This window comes from Musa acuminata, chromosome BXJ3-10 (genome assembly GCF_036884655.1).
Source record: "Musa acuminata AAA Group cultivar baxijiao chromosome BXJ3-10, Cavendish_Baxijiao_AAA, whole genome shotgun sequence".
NCBI classification, from domain to species: domain Eukaryota; kingdom Viridiplantae; phylum Streptophyta; class Magnoliopsida; order Zingiberales; family Musaceae; genus Musa; species Musa acuminata.
Genome location: NC_088358.1, coordinates 18,350,745 through 18,359,935, shown reverse-complemented (window position 1 = coordinate 18,359,935; position 9,191 = coordinate 18,350,745). Strand labels below are relative to the sequence as shown.

Genomic DNA, 9,191 nt, shown 5'->3' with positions numbered 1-9,191 from the left:
AATATTCTATGAGAATTTTTTGAAGTTAGGGTAAGAAATTATAAAAATTAGTGATTTTATTATTATTATTATTATTATTATTATTATTATTATTATATATATATATATATATATATATATATATAATATTCTTAGTTGATGGTCAATGTAATGGTTCTGAGATTCCAAATAAATTAGTTATCTATAAAAATACTATATATCCTAAATTACTTTTATGCTTATAATTTTAAATTGAAGTTTAGATATAGTAGTCAAATTGTGAATGACAATGGACATTTTAGGGATTTAAAATTTTATTTTAAATTTATTAGTAAGCATGATTATTTGTTATATACGAAGGATTATAATATTTGAAGGGATATTTAATATGAAAATTTTAAATTGTTACTATTTCCAAAATTTTAAAATTATATATGCGGTCTTCTCTAATGAATATTATGAATTGAACAGAAATATTATGAATTGTTCTATTTGTTGCATTAGACATTTAACTATGATAATACACCACGATATGCAGCACCTCAGAGCATATCGATTCCCCCTAACTAATCAACAATATCAACTCTATCAAAGTGACTCATTGAGGACTTTAAACCTATATCTCATTTTGTCCATTTTAATCATTTTGAGATATCTATAAATCTTGTAGCTCATGATCACTCTAATTTTTATAGGACGAATATTTATGCCCATTTTTTGTCTATCTTTGAGGCCTCTTGACTCCTTTCTTTTTAGCTCTGGGTTAAGGTAATATAGGTTATTTCCTTTAAACAAAATATGATAACACATCAATTAAAATATTATCTAAACATTGTTAAATATAGCACCTAATTCCACCGTGGCACCAACCTAAAAATGCTTCATGACACAAAAGGATTTTGACTTGATTGAAATTCTCCCTCTCTTGGTATTTACTCTAAATTTAATTTTAGTTAATCTCCATTAGTAAATAAAAGCTGATTATTAGATGAAATTCTAATTATATTACTATCCCTTGAAAACTATCTCTGATGGCAAAAATATTAGATATATCTGAAGTATTATATATTTTCTATGTATTATTTTGAAACTTTACAAGGATGTAATTGTAAAAACGCATAGCATTAGTAGGTAAATAGTATATGGTACGCACACATGCATGTATATGGATCAATTTTCTATGATTTTTTAAGAAAATAATCATATTTTAAAATTTTTTAATTTATACTTTTTTTTTGTAAATAGTGCCCCTAATTTGAAAGTACCTATAGATTATTTTTTTCATCTTTTACAATGTGTTTGTTTGTTATAGTATTTTTGGCTTATTAAAGTATTTTGATTTTCTGAATAAAAACACTATAAAATTTACTTTAAAGTATAATAAATGAGTCAAATAAAATTAAAATATACTAAAAATCATTTGATATATCATTCTACGATTCAAATATGTATTTATAATGAATTAGGAACAATATTATCTAAGTAAAAAACTAAAAATTGACTTTTTATAATATTGTAGTCACCACAATAAAAATACCATAAATGAGCTAAATAAAAATACTATAATAGTTTATAATTAATAAAAAAATAGATAAAAAATTAATGGAAAAAATTTCTTGAGGGGTATTTTGAGTGTTTTCTAAATTAAAATTTTTTTTGGAAAAAAATTAAAGAGGTAACGATTAAGAAAAAAAATCAAAATGTGAGTATTTTATAAGTAAATCGTTCTTTTTTTTTTTACCTTCGTTTTTAATCTTCTTTTGTACCTTCGTAATGATTGGAGACAAAGTGAGGACCACCGACCCATACTTGCCACTTATGAGGCGGGTAGGGATCAGTTTAGTTGCTCCATAAAACCCCGAAGCCGCAGATTCCCTGCAGAGGCGGAATCCAACCCTTACGTCTTCTTCAACTCCGAGACCGAAACAGCGAGCATGGAGAGGCGCAGCGGAAGAGCAAGCTTCAACGGCAGCCTCTACCCAATGACCCACCTCGGTGAGCCCCTCGCCTCCTCGTACCTTGGACACGAAACTCCCCGCGCCACCCACGATCACCGCATCGGCCGCCGTGTCGATGGCACCGAGCTCAACGTCTTCGACGCGGAGCGGTACTTCCGCGAGGGAGACGATGCGGCCGCCAAACAGACCGGTAGGCATGAGTTCACGGCCTCCTCCGTCGACGGCTTCGAGCGGAACGGCCACGGCCGGAGTGATTCGTGCCTGGACACGCCGACCGCGTCCTCCGAGGCTAGCTGGAACAGCAAATCCGGCCTCCTCTACAAGCCGCAGGATTCTGCAGCGGTCACCTTGAGAGCGTCCCCCGTAAGAGATCCGAGGAGGCCGCGGGCCTCCGGCTCCCGCTGGCTCTTCTGTCGCAGCTGCCCCTGCTCCGGGGAGAAGTCCGTCGACGTCGAGGAGAGGCACTTCGAAACGAAGAGCCCGGCTCGCTCGTCTATGGAGTCGGATGCCACTATAACCGCGAAGAAACAGAGCTATCGAACAGGGGAGGTGCGTCTCAGTAGCATCCCAGAGAGAGTGGCGGCCGAAGAACCCAAGAATGAATTCGATGTCGAGGAAGTGACGAAGGTGAAGATTACTCCGGGAAACTGGGGTAAAGATCGGAGCTTTTTCCACGTTGCGAATCGGTTTTCGCCGGAAAAGACCATTCCGACCGAAATTGGCCACCGTATAATGAACCCCGGGAAGTCGTTGACTGACTCATCCGGCTTCTCCTTCCCGATCCTCTGTCCACCATCCTCGAACCTCGCCGAAGAGCCACCGCGGGATTCGCTGGAAGTCTTCCGACCAACCGATGAGTCGACGAAGATGACGAAGAAACCGTCGGAGTTCCAACGGCGTGCGACGGTGCTGCCGTTTCCTGCCGAGCGAGACAGCCCCAGCTTCACCTACCCGGCGAGCCCAAAGCCTCAGCCGGAGGATGACGCGGCGAGCGACGAAAGCTCGGACCTTTTCGAGATCCAGAGCCTGTCGACCCAGATGACGTACCGCCACCGTGATTCCCTCGACGAGCTCGAAGGACGCCGCTTCGTTGGCAACGGCGCGGCTGCCGGGATCCTCCAGCTCCGTCGGAGCCTCGAGGGGGCGGCAGCGCCATCCATCGCCCCGAGCGAGTGCTACCAGCCCAGCGAGGCGAGCGTCGAGTGGAGCGTCACGACCGCCGAGGGGTTCGACCACGCGAGCGCCGCAAACTTCTCCAGCGCTGCCTCCAACTACGACGAGTTCCGCTTCATCGAGGAGGAGCACAACCGGTTCGCGGCGGCGATGGGCGGCGAGCCCGCGGGACCGCGGCGGAAAGCGAACGGGCTTCTGGACTGCCGTAGCGAGAAAGCCGTCAGCGTCGGCCCAAGCCCGGTTCGTATTCGGCCTCCGGTCGACCCGGACGTCGTGCCGCGGGTAACCAAGATGGGGAGAGCGCAAGAACGTCTGGGCCGCCCGGTTCAGAAACATTAGACCGGTTCGGACCGGTTTAATCGTCCAATTCACTTATGTTCCTTTTTTGGGTTAAATATATATAAGTGCTTAACTTTGTGCTATTTTGAGTTGTATTATATACGTATAATCTTATTGTTGCTCACATAGGCTTAAGTCTTGATATAGATGTTGTTGTGAGCAATTGGGTCTCTGTCCCCAACATTTTGGCTTAACGTGCAAGCAATCTTGGCTTTCTTTTGATAGCAATGTCTTCTGGATCAGACATGGGACACAATATTAGAACGCCATGAACTGGACAAGATGCTTACTGATATTTTCTACAAAGAACACAACTCGACAGAGTTTTGTCTTATATTTATGCTGCAATTTTCCGTAAGTTTGATTTTGATTGTGAACTCAAGAAATAAGTCTAATCCGACCAGACTCATCTTTCAAGGATTTTAGTGGTGCAGAGTTGGTACAAAACTAATACATGTGGCGTGGCGTACCCGAAAAACGTCTCTTTGATGATGTGTAGAACTTGTTGGGTACCTAAGTAGGAGGTTCATTTATGATGAGTTAAACTGCAGTCGCATATGGTTAGGAAAGATTTTTGTGCCACATTTAATTGATGGAATATTCTGAATAAAGGCTAGATGTTGAGATGGTGGATGAGGTTAGTCTATTTTGATACGAATCAAACTAATTAGGATTCATGTATCATCTTACTAGTATAGTCCGGATAAAATAGTCATCGTATCAAATATAGTGTATGATGATAGTAATTTAAACTTGAGCACTCTTATTAGATTAAGTTTCCCCCTTGTTTTTTGTTTTTTGGGAAAATGATAGTAGTGAAGACGAGATTTGATCGTAAGATTTTGTTATTAACAATCAAAATTTGTAAACCAGCTAAAATTCTCAGTTTGATATCATTTTAATTAAATAATAATAAATTACGACAAAAACTCGCTATGTAACAACTAAAACATATGTTAATAATTATATTTATATATATTCTTCTTAATTTATTCATGTCGGTGCACGCGAAGAAAAAATATTTTTTTTTATTATTTTGGTTTGAATCATGAATGGCACGAGTAAAGCTTGGATCGAAGTGAGACCATAATTTTTTAGTGGCCTAAGGAGACATATATGAAGAAAATTAAATATATCACCACTGACACCTTTGATTATGCAAGCATTTGTACAAAATTATCATACTCTTTCTTGACTAATATCTTTAATAATATAAGTATCTCTCCCTCTATTGAAGATTCATCCAATCGTGTCATATTGATAGTTTAAAATCTCATTCGATAAATTTTGGAAGGTATTAGCCATATTCTTGAATCGAATATTATATATCTCCTTTTGAGTTTGCAAAAAAAATATAATATAATATAATATAATATAATGGTTCCAAAACCAGACATCAACCCATAACTTGCCCATCCATTTGCCAGCTCAATTTGAAGCCAATTGTTCTTCTGGTCCAGTCCCTACTATTGCATGAATGCCAAACTTAGCTACCTTTCTCATTGCATGCATATTTCATGACCATTACTTGTGACTCATTATTGTCCAAAAAGTTCTCAAAAGGGCTATAGGGCTTCACTGTTACATAGAAAAGGAATGATAGAGGAGAAGAATAATATATGGATAACAAAAACTTTATTTATCATTTTTCAATGTCTCTTTTAATCTCTGATGTTACAAAGTCATATGCACCATGATCTAACTTGATTTATTGGGACTCCTGGTTATATCAGGAATCTCAAAGTCGAACTTCTAATCTAAATATAAAATTTAATTTAACATTGCAACAATTATCTCATGACGGAGAAAAGGTTTATGCATCAATTAAGCAGACTCCCTCATTTGAATCATCAGCTCGTGTTGAGCTTCTGATTTAGCAGCTCCACTGTCACTGCGGTTCACCTGCGGTGCATTCAAATTTTGGTTTGAGTTTTTGACATGAAGTGACCTGGGAGATTCCTCATCACCCGAGGAAAACGAATCTGATGAGCCCTGTGACAGGGCTTCAGATGTCGAGGGCTCTGGTTTCTGGAGAATGGACAAAAGGGATGGTTCTTTGGAGAGCACAGAACCTCCTGAGTTGAGGAAATCAGACATCTTCTTGTCATCCTCTTTCATTTGTTCAGCATAACTGCTGATATCAAATCCATCTTGATTATGACCCCCAAACGCAGATTCCAGCTTATCGATGTCGAAGAGGTCTGTCATAATCTTCTGGCTTTCTGCATCATCCGAGTAAACAAATTTAACCTTTTTGTATGTCTTCTGGTCCACAAATGGCTTCACTACCTGCAAAAAATGGTAAGTTGATAAGGTGAAACTTCTCAACTCACATTGAGCTGAATCTTACTACAGATTTCTTGTTCATATCCAGTGACTTGTATAGAGAGCAAGTTGTTCATCTACATGATTCAAGACGCACATGACATGCTATTCACATGTTACTGATTCTGAAAGTTCATTGACACACACAACTTAGTGTCAGCATTTGGCATACAAAACTATCAGAGACATGATTATGCAGTTTAAACACCATGTATGAACATTAGAATTGGATCACCAAATACATTCAGCATGATGTGTTGTTCTTGATGCAATTTCTTGTGTGACCAAGTAGAAGTATCAATCAATCTGGAACCTTATAAACAGATTTCTTGTTCAAGTCCAGTAACTTGCATGGTCAGCAAGTTGTTTATCTACATGATTCAAGATGGAAATGACATGCCTACTCATATATTCCTGATTCTGAAGTTCATTGGCACACACCAATTAGTGTCAGTATTTGGCACACAAAAAAACTCTTGTAGATGTTCAACGTATAATAGGCATGATTATGCATTTTAAACACCATGTATGAACACCAATACTGGATCAGTAAACAAATACAGCATGATGTGTTGTTGATGCAATTTCTAGTGTGACCAAGGGGAATCAGCTGTTCTATCTTCATTTTGTCTATATGGATATCTCAAGTATCAGAATTGGTGAATGTATTGTTGGTGTCATGCAACCATCATCTTGAATTCATAGGAAAGGATCAGCATGTAAGATCAGATGGTTACCTTCGAAAAGGATTCGAAGATTCTTGGGGGGTTGTAGAGGATTCCTAGAGCCAGTCTTTCGGGGTAATAATCCTGCAACACACGAGCTGTTTCACGGGTCGCCTTCACCGATGTGCTTGCCATGGTCCAGCCCTGGAAATCAATAAGCCACACCATCTGTTCTTGATCTGCTGCCAAGTTCAAGATGGCATTCTCCATGCAGTACACCAGGTACTTGATCTGCCCTTTGGCTGAGCTAGTATTCTAATCAAACACATAGAGCAATTAGCAAAAGAACAAAACCATGAAAACCAAAAGGTAAAGAGCACATAGCATCTTCTATACGCCAAACCTGAAATCCAGGCCTCATTACAAGAACTGCTCTTCCATACTTATCAAGATAATTAGCTCTGTAGATTTTTCCTGTCTCAGCCTCATGGACAACATCTTCCTGAACAATGGAAACAAAGAAAATGCATCACAATCTGATTCTGACACAACAAAGCATATGTTTAATCACTGATTATGATATTGTCAGAGTAACAACTCATCAACCCACGGAGGCACGTTTACTTCCATGTGTGTGCTGGCCATATTAATGTCAGAAACCAATGCGTAGACTCCAGATTACATATATAATAGCTATCAAAATTTTATTTGATCAGGCATATTTGTTGTGTTTAGATATCTAGAAGATTGAACATAATACTTTAATGTTAATTACAAGTAACTTGACTCGGACAAGATTTTGTGGAAATTGCTATAGAGATGACAGTGCATACCCAGCGGATGGTTTCCGGTTTACATTCCAATCTCCACTTTAGAGTTTCCTTCAGCATTTTACCTGACTTCTGAACATCCCAATTTCTTGCTCGGAGATACCGCAGTATTGAAGCATCTGAACAGAAATTTGGCAGCCTTTCTGCCAATTGACCCAAGAGACATCGGACTTCATTTATCTGAATGCCACGGAACAAAAGTATCATTACACATATCAGACAGAGATTTAAGTGCATTTGTTGGCTTGATTCAGCATCTCCAACCTTCGTTTGCTGTTCTTGGTATGACAAGGCTTTCTCTGCACTGCTAGCTCTTGGTTTTCTTAGATACATCCCTACATAAATCAGTAAAGCCTAAGGGATTTGCAACTCAAGTAATCATAATATCTTAGTCAAAAATGGGTCTATAAATGCACGCAAACACATTGGATAACAACAACACGATTCTCCGATCTGTAACGAAGTGGAAATTTGATGAGTGATTTGATCTCCAAACCAAATCAAGAAAAGAACTCCTATAAAATCCCATGCATAGTTCACCTCATATAAAATGAGACAACCAGTTGTGAAATCGAAGGAGCAGCAGAAAGCAGGAACAGATTCTTACTTGGGATGTTGGGCAGGAAGTAGGGAATAATATTGCTTACCAGTTAGGACTTCTGCCTGAAGAATAAATCGTGAGATGCTGGCTTCTCACGGCCTTTAAAGAGAGCACAAACCCTGCGCCTGCAACCGGGAGATGTGGTGCGACAAGGGTTGATGAAAACAGCGGAGGAAGATGGAAGATTTGGTGGCCGAAGGCGGAGACTGCCATGCGTGTCTGACCAGCTGTTGGCCTTCAATTCCTCGCAAGCAACAGCTTTTCCTCCATGACACTTGTTAAAATTAATTCAAATATTTAGGATATGAAAAAATAAAAAATTTAAATTTAAATTTAAATAAATAGATAAGGGTGAAAGATTTATTATGATATGATATTTTTTTATTTTTTATAAATTAATTTTATCTTTTAATCAATATAAATAAGTATTGTTAGATCAATCTAAAAATATTACAGATTGAAAACAGAAGTATATCGATTAAAAAAGAAGGAAGGTTAGTAGATCCAGGAAAAAAAAAAAAAAAAAAAAAAGATAGTAGGCATTTGAGTAAGTGTTTGTAATCTATTTTTTTCTATCTTCAAATGTGATAATTGTTGAATCTCGAATTTTGATAATGAAACCAATTGATAATGTTATGATCTAATCTGCGTTTTGAGTAACGTTGTACTAGCTTCGATCAGAAGAGGCAAATTAATTAAAGCAGGAGGAATCGGATGTTGGGTGGGAGTTGAATACGTCAGAAGATTGGACGTCGAATCAAAGGATCGGTCAACGTGTTGGTAGAAGGCTTCGTCCCGTGAATTCGGGCATCGATTCGCATGATCGAACATTCCGCCAAGGAGATCGAAAGTTATGGGTATCAATATGTCGATTGGACAATACACCGAAGAAAATGATGATGCGTCGAAGGATCAGACGAAGCACCGAAAGAACCAATGACATGCCGGACAACAGATGATTCGTGCTTTGTAATAATTTTTCGAGTTAATTTAGGTCGTAATTGAGTTGGTTTAGAATATAATTAAACCAACTCAATTAGGGGCCAACTTAAACAAAAGTGAGGTTTAGAATGTATATATAAATATATATATATATATATATATATATATATATCGAGTAATTTGGGCGCCGTGAAGTGCTATCGTCGCAGTTAAAACGTCGTATATTTGGTGGGGAATAAAGTCGAATACATGGCAAACAATATGGCTCATAATTTTCTTGAGAATTTATAGGAAAGCTTGCTTTTAAGCTTGTGGTATAAACAATTCGCGTAGAGAGAGAAGATACGAAGCTATGCGTCTTATCATGAAAGAGGATTAG

The 9,191-nt window shown here is 38.4% G+C and overlaps 2 protein-coding genes across 3 annotated transcripts; one reads left to right on the top strand and one right to left on the bottom strand.

The window, feature by feature from the left end:
- Positions 1–1,824: 1,824 nt before the first annotated feature.
- On the top strand, positions 1,825–3,671 carry LOC104000034 (protein PHYTOCHROME KINASE SUBSTRATE 4-like). Its single transcript, XM_009421972.3, has one exon. It carries the CDS (start codon positions 1,914–1,916, stop codon positions 3,447–3,449), a length of 1,536 nt encoding a protein of 511 aa, XP_009420247.2. The 5' UTR covers positions 1,825–1,913; the 3' UTR covers positions 3,450–3,671.
- Positions 3,672–5,095: 1,424 nt separating this feature from the next.
- LOC135650494 (uncharacterized) lies at positions 5,096–8,073 on the bottom strand. Of its 2 annotated transcripts, XM_065169884.1 has the most exons (6): positions 7,917–8,073; positions 7,534–7,604; positions 7,273–7,449; positions 6,843–6,941; positions 6,512–6,754; positions 5,097–5,738 (listed from the first exon to the last, which is right to left on the bottom strand). In XM_065169884.1, the coding sequence occupies exons 2-6, from the start codon at positions 7,600–7,602 to the stop codon at positions 5,274–5,276; spliced, it is 1,053 nt and encodes a 350-aa protein (XP_065025956.1). In that variant the 5' UTR covers positions 7,603–7,604; positions 7,917–8,073; the 3' UTR covers positions 5,097–5,273. The 2 variants fall into 2 exon arrangements, with proteins under 2 accessions (XP_065025957.1, XP_065025956.1); XM_065169885.1 differs by lacking the exon at positions 7,917–8,073 and having other exon boundaries at positions 5,096–5,738; positions 7,534–7,602.
- Positions 8,074–9,191: the final 1,118 nt, after the last annotated feature.